General features: G+C 40.0%; 1 protein-coding gene across 1 annotated transcript in view; it reads right to left on the reverse strand.

Annotated features, from left to right (window-relative positions):
- The window catches only part of ubl3a (ubiquitin-like 3a), a 46,869-nt gene extending 36,412 nt beyond the window's left edge, over positions 1-10,457 (reverse strand). The window contains exon 1 of the mRNA XM_084729789.1: positions 9,744-10,457. Coding sequence (XP_084585915.1) covers positions 9,744-9,770 — 27 coding nt within the window. The 5' untranslated portion in view covers positions 9,771-10,457. The remainder of the gene's footprint in view (positions 1-9,743) is intronic.
- Positions 10,458-22,627: the final 12,170 nt, after the last annotated feature.

Raw genomic sequence — 22,627 nt, forward strand, 5'->3', positions numbered from 1 at the left:
CCAACAGCAAACACGTCATTCTTAACAGGAAGAACAGGTTGTGCTTTAGCTCGTTTCTCTATGCAAATGTGTGCATGCATAAATACATGGACAAAACAGACAGACACACACAAACACACACACAAAGTGGCTGCAGGCATACAGAGTCCAGTCCGGACCATCTGAGTGCTCACACATTACTCACACTCACACCCACTCATTTATGTCATGCTCTGACTCTCTAACACTTGGCATAAAAGCTGAACAGTGTCCTCACTTTACTTCTGTCCTGAGGTGTTCAGTGTCCAGCGCATCCTGTAGAGACAACTGCTGTTTTGCAAGAGTTCACTGCTCAGGAATCATTAATCAGCCTTGTGAATTTGTTGCACATTATGTCACTATTGCTGCTCCTACAATGTTAATATTCAAGGACAGGAAGACATGCAGTACACAACAAGTGTTGAGGGAGATCAGGACAAAAATCAATAGTTTAGACCACAGGTTTCCTCTTGAACTGGGACCCTGGGAGCTCCCAAAAACGGTGAAGTAGTTCAACACATTCCTCAGCCTGAGCAAAGCCATACCTGCCAACAGTGACTGCTGAAAGCAGGGGGATTTTCCAGCAGAATAAGCCCTTATCCCAACATGCACACACTGACTTTTCTTTCTTAGAAAGCCTCTGAGTTACTCACACAGAACTGTTCTATCTTCTAGCTGGGCCGATCAGAAATGCAAACCCGCTACAGAAGAGAAAGGCTCTCACTTTCAAGCCTGGTGAGTGATGAAAGTGATGAAATCTAATAGCTAGCTTCATCCTCGAGATTTAATCTGCGTGGTAATTAAAGTGTGCTTTGCAAAAATGAGTCTCTCGCTTAAATAACCATGAGTGTTACAGTCAGCTACAACCCCTTAAATCCAGTTTTAGCTCTGCTACCCACTGCAAACATACACGTTAAGGTACTAGCTTGATTAAGACGTCTACATGTGTCCAAGTTGAGATGAGTTGCTTAATGGTGGATTTACTGTCTGGGAGTATGTGTGGTAGCCTCCAGACTACAGAGAAACATGGATTTTGCAGAAAAAAATCACTTTATTAATATTTATTGTTTTTGCTCAAGCTAACTTTAAACCACCAAGCAAGTTTAGCTATTTTGAGTGTTAGGTGTAACATGACAGTTGAAAATTGAAGATTTTTTTTCTCCCCACCAGGGATGGTGAGTCACAAAGTACAAATACTTTGTTACTGTGCTTAAGTAGAGTTTTCAGGTATCTGTACTTTACTATAGTATTTATTTTTCTGGCAACTTTGTGCTTTTACTCTCTACAAATTATAGCACAAATACCTGTACTCTATACTCCTTACATTTTCAAAACAGGCTTGCTATTTATTTTTTTAACTTATTTGTTTTATTTAATGCATTTGATTAGATTATTTTATTTTGCATCACTGTGTCATTTTCCCAACATCAAGACCAATTTATACCTAAATGGATGGGACAAAAACACATACAAAAGATGATTCCTTGGTGTATGGATGAGTGTACATCACAAACAACAGACTAAGAAGACAAAAAAATGACGTAAAAGGCATAATAAGATGAAACTGACAAGAGAGAGAGACTCAATGGCAGAAAAAGGGTGAGATTCAGGTCTCTTTGTACAGAAACAGCCAACAGAAATGTCCTTCAGAGGGCTACATTTTACTTTTATACTTTGAATACATTTCAAAACCTTCACTTTCACTTGAGTATGAAATTGAATTAGTACTTCTGCTTTTACCAAGTCTTTTTTACACAAGTATCTTACTTTACTAGAGTTAATGTGTTTACTTATGCCACTTCTGCCCCCTACATCTGTGACCAGTGCAATTGTTCTTCAGAAGAAGAAATCACTTACTTAAACTCTCATAAAGAAAAAAGCGCTGGTATTGGTATAGTATCAGTTTCGGCAGATATCCAAATTAAGGTATCCAAATCAGATTGGAACTGAAAAAAGTGGATGAGTGCATCTTTATATAGTAGCATAAAAGTACTATGATTGTAACTCTAATGCAACTAGAACATACATATTTTTATGAACTGTGCTGGCTCAAAAAAATCAAAAATTCATAGCTGTCAAGCTACAAGAAAGGTTATATTTACTGGCTCTTGAAAATGTGATAATTTTTGCCAATTTCACTGACAAGCACAATATGATTCCCACAGAGGAAACATGCTGTTATACACAATATTCTGAATAAGTGATAAGCTAGTACAGACATGAAAGATGGAAAAAAAGGGAAAGCAGAAGTGTTGACAGGTATGTAAAACTAGACCCGTGCAGCACAGTGCCTTTATTGAGACCATCACATGCACAGACACATGCCACACAGACAAAACATAAGCAAACAAACCGTTACATAAGCAATCAATGAATGATGGGACTTCCTGTCGGTGTTGTAGACATGCATCAATACAATTGAATGAACCCTACACAATCACGATGGGCTGCCGGACATAAGATTTGCTAACTATCATTACAAATACAAAATACAATACAGTCCCTCTTACAGAGACAAAGCACAGCCTCACAGATAAAAGATGAATATGACAATACAGTCTAGCAACAGATTGCAAACTTTCACCCCTTTCACCATTCACTTATCTTTTATTATTCTGAGTATTCACGTCACATAAGCAGAACACATACTTCAGCTGCTGTGTTACTCAACCGGTCAGTGTTTTAACTTCCAGTCATCAATTCCCTGGAATACTTGAAATTAATATGAATGGAGCACAACTCCTGCACCTTCACAACTGCTGTCAGAACTTTCCGTGGTGCTGCGAGGCCTACATGTGACAATGTCAGAGTCAATATATCAACTCCTGCGCCCGGGCGCAATGATGTAATCCTGATCTGTGACTCAGACTCACAACACATGGCCTCGGCAAAGCACACATACTCATTGACATGCTTCATCCAACCAGGCCCGTTAGGATACAGTAGTGTTCTTCCCTCTCAATGTGTCAATCAAAGCCCTGTTAGGAGCCCCAGCCCCAGGCTGAAGATTGCCCGCGGACCCCTCTCCGTCTCCGTGTCACAAGTGCTGAGCTCAGCTCGAGTGGGAAGAGGGGACAGGGAGCGCTGCTGTTTTCAGCAGCAAGGATTCCCCACCCCATTGTTCTTCTGTCCGCGACCAACACACCGCTGACCTCTGACCCCAACCTTTGACTCCTTTGTGTGTGTGTGATTGTGGGTGTGCGTCTGTGCTTCTATGTGCCCCAAGGGAATTGTTGACAATGTGAGAATGAACTATAAACCGCTTTCAAAGCACCAAAATTATACTATAAAGGCCCATTATTAGCCACACACAGAATAGCAGAGGTGTCTAATTTTTAGCCACATACTGATAAAGTAACACACAAATCTCCTATTCTGAATAGATGTTTACTTTATAAATAAATAAATTGATGTATTAATACATTTATTAATTGTGTGAATGCTTTCCAATGTGCTCCTTGTTGTAACAGATAAGAGTTAGAGTGACACAATTAAAACAATCAGCAAATTGTGAATAACAATGAAGTTGAAATGATGAATTGATTAGTTGATAGACAGAATTTTTTATTGTGCCTAGCAACTTTAATTATCAGTATTATTTATATATTCCATTCCACATCTAGCTCCCTGGTATCATGATTTGTTTGTTTGTTTGTTACTGTGATTTTTTATGTATAGTAAGTTACAAATTGCTTCTAGTGGCATTAGTAAAGTTGAACTGAACTGATCTGCAACATTGATAACAGTTATGTCATATTTTAAGCGAAAATGCTTAACAAACACCTTAAGCCTTAAGAATTTGTAACAGGCTTTTTTTCTGAAACTCTTTTCTGATATTTTATAGACTAAATGATTATTGAAGTAATAATTACAGCCCTAAATAACAACCTACGAACGCAGAATATTTATTGTGGCATGTGAAGAAGCCAAAGAATTCCACAATGCAGGTTTAAGGGCTGAAATATTAAGTGAGTGCACATGATCAAGGGTACTTTGGCTCTTTGTCAAGACTTTATGACCCTACTTACTTGTCTACAAGGCCTTTTGGTGGGCAAGAAGAAAATCACCTGTTGTTCAAAATGAAAAAATCCATTCAAATTTTAAAATTCCAATCAATAAAAACCTGTTGATTATAAAAGATGAACAATTTCACCTGACGATTGAGGGGTTAATACATTCTATTGTACGTCCTGTCTGATTGAGTATTATGACTGTGATTGCCACCTCCAACACAAATTAACACATACTCACCACTGCACAAATGACAGGGTGTTTAAATACTACCCACTGAGTGTGTGTGAGTGTGTATATGTGGTAACGCTGTTTATTTCTTCATATTATATCAGCATCATGTGTGCCTGTGAGTCTTTAGTAACCTCTTCGGACCAGGAGGAGAGGCCACACAATCATGTTGTTACTACTTTCTATAAAGTTGTAACTAATGGTTTTTATCATTGGTTAATAAATGATTTACTAATGCTTTAAGAACAACTTTTGTGTTGCCAGATTGTGGAAAAGATTGTTATTTATCTTTTACCAACTGGACAGTGGTGAAAGGTTTTCAAAGTCTTTGTCTAAACACAATATGGAAGTTCAGTCTCACATTAAAACAACAGCAAAAGACGTGGTTTGATGACACTGTGAAGTCGGATCATGACAGTTTTTTCTTAGTTATTAAACAACCATCACTGCAGATGTGAATCTATCTGACATGACTCAGGCAGAAATCATGCTCACCATTAAAAAAGACAAAGACAAAACATAATTAAAAAAAAAAAAAATACATTTAAGAAGCTAGACCCAGTTAATTTCTTCTTTAAAATAGTTGATAATTTCTTTTCTGACAACTGATTAATTATTTCAGTTAATTCCCAAGCAATTAGGCTAACCCAAAAGTTCCTCCCATTAATGGCTTGTAACACGCTTTAGTAAATAAATTGTTTAACATAAATAAAGGCATTAGTTATAACTGAAAAACTCTTACGATAAAAAGGGGCCACCATGCACTTCCTTCTGGGTGTGTGTGTGTGTGTGTGTGTGTGTGTGTGTGTGTGTGTGTGTGTGTGTGTGTGTGTGTGTACACCTGTATCTCCCTATCTTGTCAGCTGTGCTGGGACATATCCAAAGCGGTGATGTTTGAAATTCACTCTCTGCTCCATGGGACTTTTCTGGAGTGTATTTATTCAGCGAGGCTTATCTCAGCAGAGGTGCTTTATTCTTTTCCTGCTTCTGTACTACTCCCTCTCTTCTCTGCTGCTTGTCACAAACACACACACACATACCTGCAGTGCACCCCGACCCAATCCCTCCACATACTCATACACACAGACTCACAAGGGCATCCAGAACTCAGATCTAAGCGTCCCACTGTTGCCATGGAGACCATTTCGACCCTGTCAGCACTTCTGAGGCAGTTTGCCCCCTCCCCATCCTTCACTCTTGCTATCCCTCAACCCCTCCCTCTTTTTCTCCTTTCCAAGACAGAAAAAAAAAATCCCATCCTCCATTCTCAAGAGGCATGACTATTCCTTCTCCTATTCTCTCTCTCAGATTCATTCACCCACAATGTTTGGCACCAGCAATCTCCTCTCCTCCTACTCTCACTCCCACTCTATACAGCCTTTTTAAGTGTGTGTGCACACACACTCACTTGCTCCTTCCACTGACTGAGAGAGAGTTGGGGGGAATGAAGGGAGAATCTGCATCTGCTGCTGATTTCAGTCGAACAGGATGAGTTAACTGCAGTTAGATGATATTTCCTCAGATTTCCACGGGGAACACAAGAAGCTAGTTTGATGTATAGATTGAGCAAAGCCACAAAGGGAAGCAATTGTGCTGAGCATTTACACTGGCACAAGTCCTGAAACGTCTTACTTATGCGCGCAGTTTGACCTTTATGTTTGTGCTGCAGGCATGTTAATAACATGAGCCTGAAGCCAGCAGCTCTGGCAAGAATGAAACCTGCTTTAAAACAATGCTTGAGAGTTGGCACTTGGAAAAAAATATTATTACTTCACTGTTAAAGATATGAACTTTATGCCTGACACTGGCGATAAATGACGCGATAATAATGTGATACTTCCCCCTGTGGGGAAATTCTCAGAGCACATATCAGGCAGAGCATTAAACCAGCTGGCAGGGATTCTGTGTGTTGCTTGAAGACACTCCAGCAGGGAGGCTGCAGGCTTGAACCAAAGTTCTCTGGCTGAATGATAATCTTAAGCTACCGCTCTAATGCACATGAAAAACACTATTACAGTCACCGCGACTGTAAACTGACCCATAAATACTGCGACTGAAGCCTCACGCATCCACACAGATGGTGACATAACACAAGAACTTCTATGAACGTTCTTTAGGATTTAACTGGCAGTCATATCAGGTCAGAAAATGAAAGACTCAGTTCATGATTATGTCCATAATCCGAGGAAATTCTTTGCGATGTGCTATACTTAGATGCTTTAGCTTTGACTGCACAACATATATAAATACACTCTTACAAATAAAAGCTCCAAAAAGGTTATTCCTGAAAGGCTGAGGTTCTACCTAGAACCATTTGCCTATAAAGAACCATTTTTTGAAGAAAGAGTTTGTCAAGGGTTCTTTGTAAAACTAAGGGTCCAATTAAGATTCCTTTTATCCACAAAACTCTGTTTGGAAGGGGGACTTCAAGGACTGTTAGAGGCAGGGACCCATCATTGTTCCAGAATTTTTAAATAAAGTTTTTACTCATTAAAAGATGTTAGAATGTTTCCTCAACATAAACGCTGGTAATTGAAACACAGATTATTAAAATGATTGATGAACACAGTGTATGGGATTCAGTCATTATTTGCCTCATCTGTAAAATACAGAGGACAGGTTCTTTGTAGGACCCTCAAAAGAAAAGATGGTTCTCGGAGAAACTCTTGGAAGATAAAGAGGTTCTCCAGGCGGGTTTTAGAAGAAACCCTTGGAATATAAAAGGATTACTGGTAGATTCCCCAGGGTGGGTTCTACATGAAACCCTTGGAATATAAAGGGGTTCTTGTCCTTGTTAGCACACTTAGAAGGTTGAAAGATTGTGGAGAGAAACCCCAGATCAGGTTCTAGTTAGCACCTTTATTTCTGAGAGTATAAAGGCCGGCTCACCTCTGACTTTCTCACAGTATTATCTCAACATCCTGACAACATAATGGACCTGCTGTTCGGCGGATCAGCTGAACTTGGACACGCAGGAGTACCGGCACAGCTGGGATCACTGGTGTGTCCGCGGAGGGGGCACATTACGTGGTTTATCCCTTCTATACATAGACCTGGAAGTATTCTTAGAACCACCACGCACTGGCAGCAAAGATGACAGACGTAAAACTGCCAGACAGAGAGGAAATATTATGTCTAAGACTGGTTAAACCCAGCTAAACGCATTTTATACGCCTTTTAATTTGAGGAATAGCTTACCCACGAGAGGCTGACATAAATCTTTATGATGAGAGTTCATAACACACACCGCAGGCAGTAAGCTAGAGTAAAACAAGCAAATAAGTCATAAGAGGATAGTGTCTTCTTGAGAGGGTGGGGGTAAGCTGATAAAGTCACCTGATGATGATGACCACAGACTTAAGGTCAGAGTTTCACCTCCTTTTAAAGTACCACTACATCAGCAGGTGTGACATAATGGGGTTGTAGCAGCAATGTAATTACCAGTCACCCCACACTCAAAACCAGCAGAGGAGCACCTAACCTTCCTTTAAACTCCATTCTCTTTCCAGGCTTGCTTTCTGTGATGGTGGACATTTGCGAAATGTCAAACACTAAATATACAGTGAACACCAGTGAAAGGACAAAGCCTCACTTTGATAAGCGCTTGGTAGACAGATCTGAGAGAAGTGCTAGTTTTAGATAAGGGGCCAGTACAGGAAGTGTATTTCTAGTATAACTGCAATACAAGCCAGTCTAATAAAATAACAATTAAATATATCGTAGGACCGTAATGATATTTTTATTTCTTTTTTGTCATTTACTACCAACCACCTATACCTCAGATCACAGCTAATCATTTTGCAAATCATGTGTTGCTGAGATTTTATGTATTTTATCTACTTTTTCTAAATGCCATTATCTTCCATTCATTTATATATAATAAAAATCAATTACTTGACTTACTAACTTCTATGAGTTGCGTAATCTGTCACAGACTGCATTTATTCTACAACCAACTATTATTTTCATCACATATCAAACTGTCTAGTACATTCCCAATTACTCATTTAGTCTATAAAATGTTAGAAAATACTGAAAGATACCCTTCACAAGCTCCCAGAGCTAAAGTTGACATCTTCAAATTGTTTGTTTGGTCTGACCAACAGTCTGAAACCCAAATGCATTCAATTTACAGACATATATAAAACTGAAAAGCAAATTCTTTCATTTCAAAAGCTGACACCAGATAATGTTGTATTAGATTTTTTGCTTTTGTTAGCCAACAATGTTATTTGCACCCTATCTGCACGGCAGAGACAAACCATGATCATTTCCTAAACCTAACTAAGTAGTTTCCAAAACCTAACCAAACTACGACTGAAAAATTAAAACTATAATAAAAAGAAAAACTGTGAATAATAAGTCAACTAAGTTTTAAAATGAAGAGTCAACACTTGCTTTTAGTTTCACACAAGACTCAAATCCCAGTGTCCAGGGTGGGGACTCGAATTCTGGTCTCCTAAGGAAGAGTCCTGTGTTAAACCCATATTCACTACAACTTTTTCTCTACAGAGACTTGGTCACTCTAAACTAGACTTCCGGGTGTAATTATTACAACACCAACAGGAAGTCCTATCATTATCCATTGATTAACTGGCCAGCATATTGTTAAACTGTTTCTTGTCTAACGAACGTGAAGTCTACATTCATTTTTGTCAAACTTGAGTTATCGTCATCCTGTTAGCCAGGCTTTTCCAATCTATCAACGATCGTTTGACATACAAAAATTAATCCAGACTTCAGGTTCACTGTGATGAAGTTTCAAGAGTGTGCTAATAAAGTTTCAAACTATCGAGAAATCGATGGGAGCCAATGGTTGCATCAAACCGAGGTGATTACTTTCATTAATGATCAATTTGTTGATCATTTACTTGATTAAATCGATTAGCTGTTTGGTCCACAAAATGTCAGAAAATGGTGAAAAATGTTGATCACCATGTCCTCAAATAATTTTGTTCTGCCTGCAATACAAAGACATTCGGTTTACTGTCTTGCTGTGATGGATTACATAAAATGAATAAGTTTTAATTGTGTGCTAATAAGTGTCTGATTGAAGAGAAATTCTTAGGGGCCAATGGCTGCCTTCAACTATGGGAAAGATGCATTTAAATAAATCTAAAAAAAATATACAATGCCTTATAAGATGTCCAGCTCAAATGTAAATGTATACACAAGTTAAAGTTAAGGAGGTAAAACTTGCAAACACTGTCAAGGATAATATAAGTTAAGTTAAAGTGCCACAGTTTCCTTCCCAAGGATCCACAAACCCAACTGTGGGAACCACTGGGATATACAGTTCATTATCACTGTCATGCTGGGCCCATATCACTATGTTTCAATACTTATGAAATGAAACGAGAAGTGGCAGCCTTGAAGAAAACTCTGATGCCGTTATGATCCGCTTTTTGTTAAAAAACCCCTGAGGAAATAGATTAATGTAAATTGTTAGGTGTGGAAAAACTGACAGTCAATTATTCTCTCACCATGTCCGCTGGGGTGCTGCCCGTCATCCTGAAGGTTTACCCGGTCCTCGGAGGGCTTCACACACACACACACACACACACGCTCTCACACACACTCACACACACAAGACAAGGACACAAATATTCCCTCTTTTCGTCTCCTGTGTTAACAGCTCTCACAACCGTGTTAAAAACCACGTCGCTGTCCGTTCTTCAGAAGGAAAACAGAATTTATTCCCGCTGACTTCTTGCTCTCTCCACAGTCACAACACTGAGGTAGTCGAGATGTGTTTCAACGCTTCTTCCTCCTCTTCTTATTGCACAATCATCTCGTTGATCATTTCCCCACACAAATCGGCCAAATTCCGAAGAACAGTTAATGTTAGTGGGATGAGCTGTCGACCCGAGGGCCTCTTACGACCCTCCAAACATCAAGAGTACCCCGCCGTAGAAAAGGTGCCTACGCCATGCGAAAAACCAAACACTGCTGGCACATCCGGACACGGATCTTTTTCTCTCTCTCTTGATGAAAAAAAAAAAAAGAACAAATAATATCCGCAAGGTTACCGGTTACCGTCCTCTGATAAACTCAAACGCCTCCGTCCGTTGGTACAAAACCTCGTCGCACGGTGAAATGTTTCGGCCCCCCTCTTTGAAACGGGAGTTTGTGATGGTTGTTGGAATGTTACTGACTGCTCTGCTGTACCTTTACGACCCGTTCAGCTGTCATCCTGCCTCAGACAACTAGCAACAAGCTAGTAACGGAAAGACACGCGCGACTTCCGGTTAAATTTTTCAAAATAAAACCGCTTACAGTTTTTATTGTGCGCAGTATGCGTATTTCTTGTTATTCCTTTTGGTCAATTTACTACAATGGCTAGGTTTGGTTTCAGAAGTGGGAATGGGGTGGGGGGGAACAATAATGTCAGATGTTTAAAATTTAAAGCAGAAACATTGATGTTGCTTCCTGCAAGGGCTTGGCAATGTTTTGGCATTTTACTGATAATGTGATATGAGACAAGTTATTGCTGTAGACACTGGTGGAGTCAGGAGGGGGAAAGTATTATTTTGGATACACCTATAGTAGATAAAGTACATTATTACATGGCGGTGTTAAAGGTCAGATGCAAAATTCTAAGTCTGTCTAGCAGACCATCGCTATGAAGAACAGACCGTTGGACACAGTTCCAATCATAGACCCTGTAAGACAAATAAAATCATGTTTAAATCCATAAAATCATTTTTTAATTAATTAATTGATTTTTGTTAAGTAACCATCTAATAAGCAGGATATTGTACAGTGAGCAGGTCATTATTGCAAAGTAAATCACTTCAGGATTATTCAAGACCCCTCCTTTTAATGCAATAATGACCTGCTCGCTTTACATTTACACTTGACATCGTCCCTTACATAAAATGCCCAAGGGAGCCAAAAAAGTGATAGTGAAGTGCCTTTTCGAATGGCTTTCCAGTGAAGAAAACATGGTGTGATGCCCTCTACAGTGCCCTTCCAGTGGACAAAACAATACAACTATAAAACAATTTTAATCTATATAAACAATATATAACAATATATCTTATATGTTATATAATTATATAACAATAAACCAGCATGTACAATACAAGGACCATGAAACTGATGCATTAATTCATTTTGTTATCAAACCCGTGCTTTATACTGAGACATGCTAAAAGGTCTTTAATTTAAAAAGCTTATATTTTTTAAGTACTGGGCAAACTGTGTGCAATGGTATACATTTTATCAATTTTATAATGATTTATTCAGGAAATTGTTGTGCTTGGCAGACAACACAAAAAATGGATGAATGAGGTAAGTAAAGTAGTGGGAGTAAATTGAGCTGATTTTGTAGATGTAAACTTTAATTCTACTCAGTTAAAATATGACATGGGAAAAGAGTGTAACTTCATTGTTGTTGTTAAGGTATTGTTTTGTATATTTTATAGTATTATTTTGGCACATTCATCAAAACATCCCACTTGACATCTAGCCTATCTTTTGAGCTTAATTTAATTTTACGTTTTATTTTGAAGTCGAAATTGCCTTATATCCGGGTCGAATGTTTCTCAATGTGCAGCTTGATGCAGCCCCTTTAAGAACATGGCGGCAGTGCCCAGTTTTGGGGGGTGGAGGAGAGAAGAGAGTGTTGGAAGTAGTGTGAGCCTGAGTGGGAGAGAGTCCTGGGAGGTGGAGGAATGACTGACTGCACACACACCTCCTGAGAAACCAGCATGGAGGATTTCCTTATTTTTAAAACACAGGGACACAGAGAGGAGAAGGGCTGTGGATAATCAATATGTATAGGGATATTTAATTTTTGACACATGGTAATTAATGTCTGAGAAATGTCATCTGAACACAAGAATGCATCGTTTATTGAGCTGCTCAATCAAGCCTTTTGAAGCAAACTAAACATGATAGGCTACTTTATTGACCGCTAAAGGAAAAACTCTTTTTCTGTCAGAGCAGGTCAAAGGTCAGGGTCAGATGCAGAACAGCACCGCCAGAGCTGCCTTTCTTGAATCCACGGTTACGCTCATAACGGAAGTGTTTTTGCAGTCATGCATGGTGACAGTCGTAGTGACTCAGAGGATGAGACAAGGCGACAAGACTGCTCATCCCCCTGTAATGACTTAATCAATAAATAAGCCAATCAGTCAGTATCCGGGATTGCATGTCCTGCCACGGAGGGTGAAGAATGTCTTGCAGAGCTGAATCGAGACAATAATGGCCATTGAAATCCAACACTGGAGACTTTTTCTGGAGAAATACTGGTTTTACTGCGTATATACAGTGATATATATATGGTATTATGACATTATATTACCTTAGGAGTTGGATAAAGATGTGACAGCTTCATAATATTAGTTCAATATGGTTGTGGCGTTATTTATAGCATGCATCTAATACATATGTAATATAATATCCTGTCCTTGATGAAGTGCTCTGCCTCTGTGTGTGTGTGTGTGTGTGTGTGTGTGTGTGTGTGCGTGTCCTGTTTCCGTCAGAGGTCGAGATGCGTATCGGCAGCAGGTCTGTCCTCTCTCTGGTGGACTGAGTGAAATCCATTGTGGCATCAGGAGTGGCTTTTTCTCTGAGATCTACAGGATTAACTACCTAATCTCCCCACCATAAAGGGAGAGTGGAGAGGGGGTAGTGAGTCTGACACACACACACACACACACACAGGAGTAAGCATGCCTGCACAAACACAGTGAGGTGTGAATGTGTTTTTGTTGGCTGTGTTTTCAAAATTAAGGTCAGTGTGTGATTTTCAGCTAGTGAGCCAAGTAGGGCAGCAGCTATTGTCATTGTCAGTTCATCTCTTGATTATTTTCTAATTGATATTGATTGATAATTGTTTGATATATAACATTATAAAATGTCAGAAAATGTCATTACATTTCATATTGTATATATCTTAGCATATCCCATATCTCTATACATGTACATACTCTGCATTTTACTGCTTTTTGCACTTCTGGTTAGACACTAAACTGCATTTTTTCATTGCCTCAGTACTTGTACTCAGTGCAATGACAGTAAAATTGAATCTAATGTAACACTGTGACATTTCAGCAGCGTGGTTAATTTCAATTAATCAGTAATTACTCAATAAATTGACTCACTGTTTCAGGCACTAAAGCCAAGGCACAAACATCCTTTTCTTTTGTTCCTATACTAAATATACATCACACATACATGTTTTTTTGGGTAAAGAGGGGAGATTATGACTTGTGTTTGCCTCTGGGCCAAATCCGGCCTGGCACCGCGTTTTTTTGTAGCCCCCATGAGCTTGCAAAGAATATAATTTGCACAGTACAATTCTATGTTAAGAAGTACAGTGTCCATAAACTGCGAGGTTTGATTATGCCTTCACAGCACATGCTGATTATTCTGCATATGACAACATGAGACTGGATGTAAGAGAAAGTTTTCTTCCAACCATGTGTGTACAGATAGTGTGTATTTCTGTCTGTGCGGCGTGTGTTTCCTCCCTCAGCGCTTGCCTGTACCTGTCCGACAGTGCAGGTCTGTGTAACATGAACCGCCGGGTCACCTTTACAGAGCCTTAGTTCCTCTCTTTAAGGTCTGCTGATCAAATATAAATGTTACATTTTGTGTAAAGACAATAGAACTGTGTAATCCTCCGTAAGCCTCTTGACTCTGTTCTCTGTTTAGATTTTCATCTGAGCACCTGCTGTCGTACTCAGACCACACACACACACACACACACACACACACACACACACACACACACACACACACACACACACATATTGTAGCCAGCACATGGAACACATGCACACGTATAGAAAATCAGCCATGAAGAAGAAACAGCATAAGAAGCTGTGCTTTCTATCAAATTAGACAAAAACTAGAGATAATATGTTGTTTATTAGATAGCATTAGACCCTTAGAATTTATTAGGAGGCTGTTAGGGACACATTACAACAAAACTATACTGTAAATTAAAATGTATTATTCCCCACTGTAAGACCCTTATTAGACTATACAATAGGTTTGTTTGGGACAAATTACAACAGAACTGTACTGCAAACTTTTACATAAGTGTTTCTCACTTTTAGACCCTTAGTAGACTTTCTTCAAGTATAATTTGGTACATATTACAACAGAACTGTTCTGTAAACTAAAGTGTATTACTCCCCACTGTTAGACTCTTATTGGACTTTGTTACAGGGTTGTTTGGGGGCACATTACAACAGAAGTGTCCTGCAAACTTAAGCATATTATTTCCCCCATTGGGACAAATTACAACAGAGCTGTACTGTTAAATAAAGTAAATAGACAAAATATTATGTTACCATTATAATTTCAGCCTTTACTCAGTGGATCTGGTTCACATTTTGTTTTAAAATGTGAAAGTAGCAGATATGTGATATCACTTTATTTTACAGTACATGTCTGTTGTAATGTGTCCATAACTGTCTTACAAAGAACATATTTTTACATGTTTTTATGTCTTATTAGTGTAGTGTAAAATAAAGTGTGACCATTCTTTTGTGTGTTTGAAAGGTCAAATGGTATGATTTGAGTTTAACTGGTATATTGTATCCACTTGCACAGTCTCAGAGAAGGAGATCTATTTCTGTTCCCAGTGTCACTACAAAACAGTTGCCGCATTTTGGCTTTGAAGGGCGGCATGCACGACGCACTTGGTGGTTACCGCTGCTCCATATATAAACACTGACGCTCGGCATAGCAGCGCTCAAACATCCCACTGCGTTGCCTCCCCATGTTTCCCACAGATTATTAACATGCATCGTGTGCCATCGGCTATTCTGAGATCCTGAAGCAGACTTTGAGCTCAGACTGTGGCGCAAAGGTCTGTGCCGGGAGCCACCGACGCAACACAACACCCAGCGTGACGCTTCGCACCCCACCCCCTGGCCGAGAGGACAATTCAGTCCAGCTCTCCCAGAGGAGGTGCGAGCAATTATTTCCCCGCCGTAACCGCTCTGTGCTCTTTTATGTCCCCTCCCTGCTCGTCTGCAGTCTCCCTCATGCCCATCAGTCCCCAACTGAGACAGATCAAGGACAGGAACACTGGCTGCTTGTTCTGAGAGAGTACAATTCACCCCAAATAATAAATAGAATCTCACTTTCCTTTAGTGTGTACAACCATACAGATAGTTTGGGTTTTTTGTTCTTTGACCACATCAATAGAAGTTAAATGTTGTTGCGGTTTTGAATTACTCACACACCTCACTATGAACAGTTTTCATAGGGACTGTTACATCTCTTCAAAATTGCTGATTTTTTTTTGTCTGTGTATTAATTTTTTTCCCCTTTTCTCTTGGAATGTAATTTCATATAGATGATGAATGCTAATGACTTTTGTGATCCCCTGACTTTTCCTTCAGTACCGCCACGAGGCTGATGTTTATTGTTTTAATTCAAATGTCTCAAGTCAATTATTGGATGGATTGTCATGAAATTTGGCTCAGACATTCGTGTCCCCCTTGGGATAAATTTTAATGACTCTGGTGACCTGCTGACTCTTAATCTAGCACCATCATCACATAAAAATTTTAATTTGTTCAGTAGATTGCATTCCATTCATTTAGCTGATGCTTTTATCCAAAGCGACTTGCAATAAGTGCCTTTCACCATGTGCATACAACACAATCCCAAAATTGCAAGAATCACACAAGTACTTCATCAAATATGCTGAATTGCTCCAAGTGCTCCATTTAGCAGAGCTTAGTGAACTTTAGCTAAAACGTCAAACGTGCTGGTTACAACACTTAACATTGCAGCTATGTCCCTGCAATGAATTTGTGTTTGCAGCATGGATTCACCACTTTGGCTTGTTGCTGCAACATGTCAGTGTTGTTGTCATATAAATAAATACCACAAAAATAAATCTGGAAGCTGCAAAACATTTTGGGCGAGCAGTTCATGACTGAATAACAATCTTTGCATCTGGTATTGAGTGTTTATTACATCCATGGTGTATATGTAGTCAGGGACAAGCATTAGCATTTGTTGTTTTAGACCATTACATGCTAACAAATTAGATCTGAATACTAAGCTAGCTGCGATTATCTCGAGTTAAAAATAGCTATTTCTATCAACACTCATGAATAATGGACACGTAGTGGACACGTTCATGCACGTAGCACGCCCATACATCATCCATGATTACCAATAGTTACAAGCCAAACTATGACCGCAGGATAGTAAGTGAGATAAAATGAGGAGACTTGAAATGAATGCTTCAAAAACACTGCAACCATGGCTACAAACACGAACTATTGCGAAGAGAAGTGCGGATTAGGAAGACAGTATTTTTAGCAGAATATTAAAATGAAGTGGACAACAATGAGCCAAGCACAAGTGCCAGTGTTTATTTAAGTGCAACAAGTGTGCACAACACCTGTTAACGCTAAACAGTACGGGACAGTGAGGTGATACTTGGAGAGCTCAATATTTCCTGCAGTACCTCGCTTTAACTGCACTGTGTCCAGACAGCAGCACTTGAGAGGACAGCACATAACTCCTGATTCATCTGTAGCCTCAATTTGAAAAACTCATGAACCCATTTTTTTCCTGTGACTGACAGCTGTGACAGCGACACTGTCACCAATCCTCAGAGAGCTGCCTTTATTACTCAGGATCAGCTCCCTCTCAAAAGCCGTAGTCTAAACCGAGCTGGATTTGGCTCAGATTTACCAAGAGACAGCCTAAGCCTGAGCTTATCTACAACAAACTGTTGTTGTGGGGATCTGGAGGAGGTGGGTGCTCCTCTAATCTGCCCACCTGTCTAACAAACTCACTGGTAAATATACACAGGGATTTGTTCTGAGGTCCCTCTGACAGACCTTTCGCTGGAGACTAAATCTCAGATACAAGTTGTATCTCTGATTTCGGGTTGCTGTGTTTGTGTTTTGAATCGGTGTCAAGCGCAGCTGGTGGTTTGTCGAGCGGTGTACGAGGAGACGCAGTCATCATAGTTAAAAGCCTCCTCCCCTCTGCTGTGAAAACAATTTGTCATCATCTCACGTTTTCGCCATCTGTTTGCCACAGAAAGGGAATAAAGTACATGCTCAGTGTTTGTGTTTTGTATCTACATACTCTGTGAGTGTGTCTGCTCTCCTCCTGTTTACCTGTGAGTGGGAGTTATTTAACATTTTATGTTTCGCTCTCTGTTTGTGGGAGTACATCGCGTCCCGGGGAGGCTCTGTTCAGTCTACATGAACTGGCTTTTTACAGCCTCTCACCTGCTCAGCCTGTTCACGCTCACACATGGGCCTTAACATCTAACACAGTACGACCTGCAAGGCTGCCTCTGTATATGTGCAGGCATGTCAGGTATTGTCTGATTGAATTATATCATGGAATGCAGCAGTTTAACAGGTTTTCTTCCCAGCAGGCTTGGGTTATATTTAAACATCCACGGCTGTACACAGAACTTTCCGCAGACATTCGTGGTTCCCAGATGTGAAATGTCTCAACAATTTTTAGAAAAACTGACAGAAACTTGGAACATAAATTCAGGCTCCTTTAATAAGTCAAATTAAGACTCAGTGACACAGCCAATAGTCTTAAAGGAAGTTTAAAAAATAAATAAATCATAACCTTAAAACTGAAAGTCAAATCAAATCCTAGAGAATCGTGGCACCCCTAATTTCATAAACTATAACAAGAGACTAGCACAGTAAGTGTTGTCTCTTAATCTGGACATACACTGTACGATTTGAGCCCATTTTGGAACCGCATTTTGAGCCACACGACTCATTTTAGAGTTGGACCAAATTTGTCAGATGTTGTTTGCCGTGCAGTGCACACAGGGAGTCTGATCAGTTTCTCCTGAACGGCCATTGGACGTTTGGGTGAATTTATGAATTTCACGATTCCTGAACATCAGTGTCTTGTTTCTCACGTGGCCATCAGACGGTCTGAAATTGCCATGGCAACATGATGTGTGATGCGGATGGAAAACATTGACAGAGCTAGCTTCCTGTTCTCTCTTCAAAATGGAAAAGCCATACTATCCATATCTTCCCACCCACCTGCATGTTTATATGGTCCACATACGTTTCAGCTCACACAGGATGGCAGTTTGGAAGTGAATTAGCATGAAACACCTAGATTTAACATTTATTCACTTCATATTTGTTTCTGCCCACCTCTTGTGTTTCTGAGCTGGTCAAAAAATATCTCAGAAGATGACTGAGTTGTCTCCAGTTGTCAGATGACATAAATTCTTCTAAGAGGCCCCTGAAAAGAAGACATCTTATTTTTGTAGCCACCAGCTGTGGCCTCTTGTAGACAAATAGGTCTGACGCTCGCAAGAATTATTTTGCTCACTGTACTTGGAAGTATTGGTTTACTGTCCTGTAAAGCTATAAAACACGAGTTCTGCCGTCACAGAGAGAGACACTTGGTTCAACTCAGGATTCTGTATGATGTATTTTGAAAGGAGGCGCATGACATCCAGAAAATAATAAACCTGTAAACTTATATTGTAAAAGGGAAAAAAAAAAACTGTAAAAGAAAAGATGCTGTGACACCGTCAAGCCTGTATGCACTTGCAGTGACTATTATCATCCTACACAGCGTCTATTGCCGAGATCTTGTCTCAACCCTTTTCATTCCAGCATAGTCAGACACACTTTTAGAGCAAACCACAGGCAGCAACAACCTCCGCCTACCTGAGTCAACCTCTACTTCCTTCTTCACCTCCCCCTCTTCGGCTGTTTCTCTTTCCAGTCCTCCCTCTCTCACAGTGACGAAGCAGGTACAAAGTAGAGGGTGAGGCCGGCTTATCAGCAGTGCACGACTGGCATTATGTCTGCCATTTGGGTGTCAGGCGGTTATTATGGTACAAAACAGCTGTGATTAGATGAGCTGCGGCCTTCCCTGTAGAGCTCCAAACAAAAACAAGAGGACTCAATTGTGGCTGTTAACCCCGCATGCTTATCCTTTGGTCACATCAGACAACAGAAAAGTAGATTCTCACATTGACAAAAATAAAGCACCACGTCATCGGCCCCATTCAGCTTTTTCAGTCAATGAGCACATGTAACTAAACAAAGCAAATAATAGGATTACATGTTATTCTTGCTGGGCTCAGAGCTCAAGCAGACATTGTTTTTCAGGTGGTCACTTGATTGATGTTTGCTCCAGGATGCCGCTTTGAGTCAGCATCGTGTTGTTGTGCGGTTTTGCTTTTCGCAGACAGAACACGGACAGATTCGTCAACCTAGTGTTCACTGTAAAAGATGAAAAGAAAAACACAGACAGGCAAACAGTGAGAGCTAAACAAATCCAAGTCTTACTCACCACAGTGACAAAAATATGATCTGCAGGGTAACAAGTTCAGTATGTCAACAAACTAAAATATACACATGCACAACAAACACAAACCTATATTTTAGGGTAAAGCTTTTAATATTTAATGCATGTCTTTTATTTATCCCTCTGTCTCAGTCTTCCCTCTGCATATATGCTGTATACCACAAAATAAAACTATACCTAAATACAACCCCATTTCCAAAAAAGCTGGAACGTATGTTAAAATGTAAATTAGAACAGAATGCAATGATTTCCAAAACCTTTTCAACTGGTACGCTTTAAGAAAAAGTTGTGACAGGGGCATGTTTACCACTGTGATACATCACCTTTTCTTTTAACAACACTCAGTAAGAGTTTGGAACTGAGGTCAAGTTTTGTTGAAGTTTTGAAAGCTGAATTCTTTCTTATTCGCCCCTTGATTTCAGGTACTCAACAGTCTGGGGTCTCTGTTGTTGTATTTTTTGCTTCACAATGCACCACACATTTTTAGCGGGAAACAGGTCTGGACTGCAGGCAGGTCAATCCAGTACCCGAACTCTTTTACAGTGAAGCCACACTGTTGTAACACACGCAGAATGTGTCTTGCCTTTGCCTTGCCCTGAAAAAGACGTCTTCTGGATGGCAGCATATGTTGCTCTAAAATCTGTATGTATCTTTGAGCATTAACGGGGCCTTCACAGATGTGACAGTTAGCCATGTGGTGCCGGGGGCACTAACACACCCCCACACCACCAAAGATGCTGGCTTTTTAAGTTGGCACTGGTAACAACCTGGATGTCCTTCTCTTCAAGCTGGAGGACACAACATCAGTGATTTTGGAACGAAGACTCGTCAAACCACAGTGCGCTTTTCCATTTTCTGTCAGTCCATCTCAGATGAACTTGGGCCCAGAGAAGTCAGCGGCCTCCCTGGATGATGTTAATATGGCTTTCTCTTTGCATTGTAGAGTCTTAATTTGTATTTGTAGATGCAGCAACAGAGTAGGTTTTCGGCCTTGCCCCTTTCGTGCAGAGATTTCTCTGGATCCACTGAAAACTTTAATGATATTATGGATTGTTAACAGTGAAGTCACTAAATTCCTGCTGTTTTGTGTTGAGAAACATTGTTAAACTGTTGGATTATTTGCCCATGCAGTTTCTCACAAAGTTCACCCCACCCATGCTTGTGAATGACTGAGCCTTTCGAGGATGCACTGTTAATACCCAATCATGATGTCATCACTTGTTATCAATTAACCTATTTAACTGTGGAATGCTCCAAACAGGCGTTTTTTGAGCACTTTATTTTTTTCATGTTTGTCACAACATCCCAACTTCTTAGGATTTGAGGTTTTACATAGACATAAATGATAAGTTATAGTAAATCCCCTTCAATAAGACAATTACTCGTCAGTGCCTCACTTCCTTCTTTGGTTTCCATCAGCTGAATTCACTGGCCCAAAGTCAAAGGAGGATCTGTCTATGTGTGTAGTAACACACACAGACACACATGCACAGTTGATTAGGAACTGATGGCCTAAAATTATATGCGCGATTTTAGGGATTTTACCAAAAGGACAAATTTTTATGACCTAAGTTGACCTAATGAAATTACTGCAAGTGAGAGAGATCCCAAATTAAATGATCTCTTCCTCATGATGCAAGAAAAAAAAAAACAGGAAATGGTCACAACATTCAAGCAGTTGTAAAGCAGTTCAAGGAACAACTTTAGATATTTCTCAGCAAGGTGCACACACTATTTGATATTATGCATTCACATCAACACCTCTCTTCAGTCCAAATGTGAGAGTTCAGTCAAAACCTCTCAAAATTGTAAATTATATATTATTTATATTGTAGTCTGGGTAAGCAGTAGATTCATTCTGCCTGCAGGGTGTTAATTCCTGATAATGGACACCTAAGTAGTTCCAGTAGGACAGTTCAAAATCGGGTCATGGGGGTAACAGTTCCAGCAGGGGACCCCAGACATCCCTTTCCCTGGCTACATTAGCCAGCACTGACTGGGGGATCCAGTCCAGGGTGGAGATATAATCCCTCCACCTAGTCCTTGGTCTGTCCCATGGCCTCCTCCCAGCTGGACGTGCCTGAATCACCTTCCTAGGGAGGCGACCAGGTGGCATCCTTACAATAAGATATGCCCGAACCACCTCCACTTGCTCCTTTCTACGCTTTCTACTCCGAGTTCCTCACGGATGACTGAGCTTCTCGCCGTATCACTAAGGGAGATGCCAGCCACCCCCCTGAGAAAACCCATTTCAGCTGCTTGTATCCGCGATCTCGTTCTTTCGGTCATGACCCACCATACATGACCATAGGTGAGAGTAGGAACGAAGACCGACCAGTAGATCAAGATCTCTTTTCATCACAACAGCGTGGAAAAGCCAACCCAATACCACTCCCGCTGCTCCGATTCTCCACGGAAGTACAAAAGTTTATGTAAGTCATGTGACACAATTCACATTATGCTATTTAAAACAATGACTTTTGGTTTGAAGTCTTGTGTTTGTTTGACCCATCAGTCCGACCTGGCCTATCACCTGCATGCTAAATCAGACTTTGGCATACGCACTTCACACAATTATAAACTCTGTCGTGTTATTTGTACTCAGACCGAAGAGAATGGACTGGATGGTGAAACTACATTGCCAGTGTGTCCTCAATATGGGTGCACTGTAATAAAAATGGCTTTTTACTAATATCCAATCAAGTTGTAAATTTTAATCAAGTATGACGATTTTAGCTGATAACAATTCCATTAATGAATGTGCCAAAAATCTGCGTCCTAATCCTACAAAGAAGACATTTGTTTATGAGAGTCTGTTAATAAAACCCCACTGGCACATATTAACTCATAATACCCCTTTCAAAGAACACTCTTTGATTTTGTGAGAGTGCCCAAATCCTCAGACTTCCTCCCAGCTCATTTTGGGGGTTTTAAGACTAAACTGTGAACTGTATTAATTTTCAAAACCTCATCAATGAGCTGGGAGGAAGTTTACCCCGCAGCACTATATCAAAATCACTTACTGCATCTTTAAAGACAAACTTAACAGATGTTGGTTGTG

This window comes from Lutjanus erythropterus, chromosome 11, assembly GCF_056507025.1.
Source record: "Lutjanus erythropterus isolate fLutEry1 chromosome 11, fLutEry1.hap2, whole genome shotgun sequence".
Lineage (NCBI taxonomy): Eukaryota > Metazoa > Chordata > Actinopteri > Lutjaniformes > Lutjanidae > Lutjanus > Lutjanus erythropterus.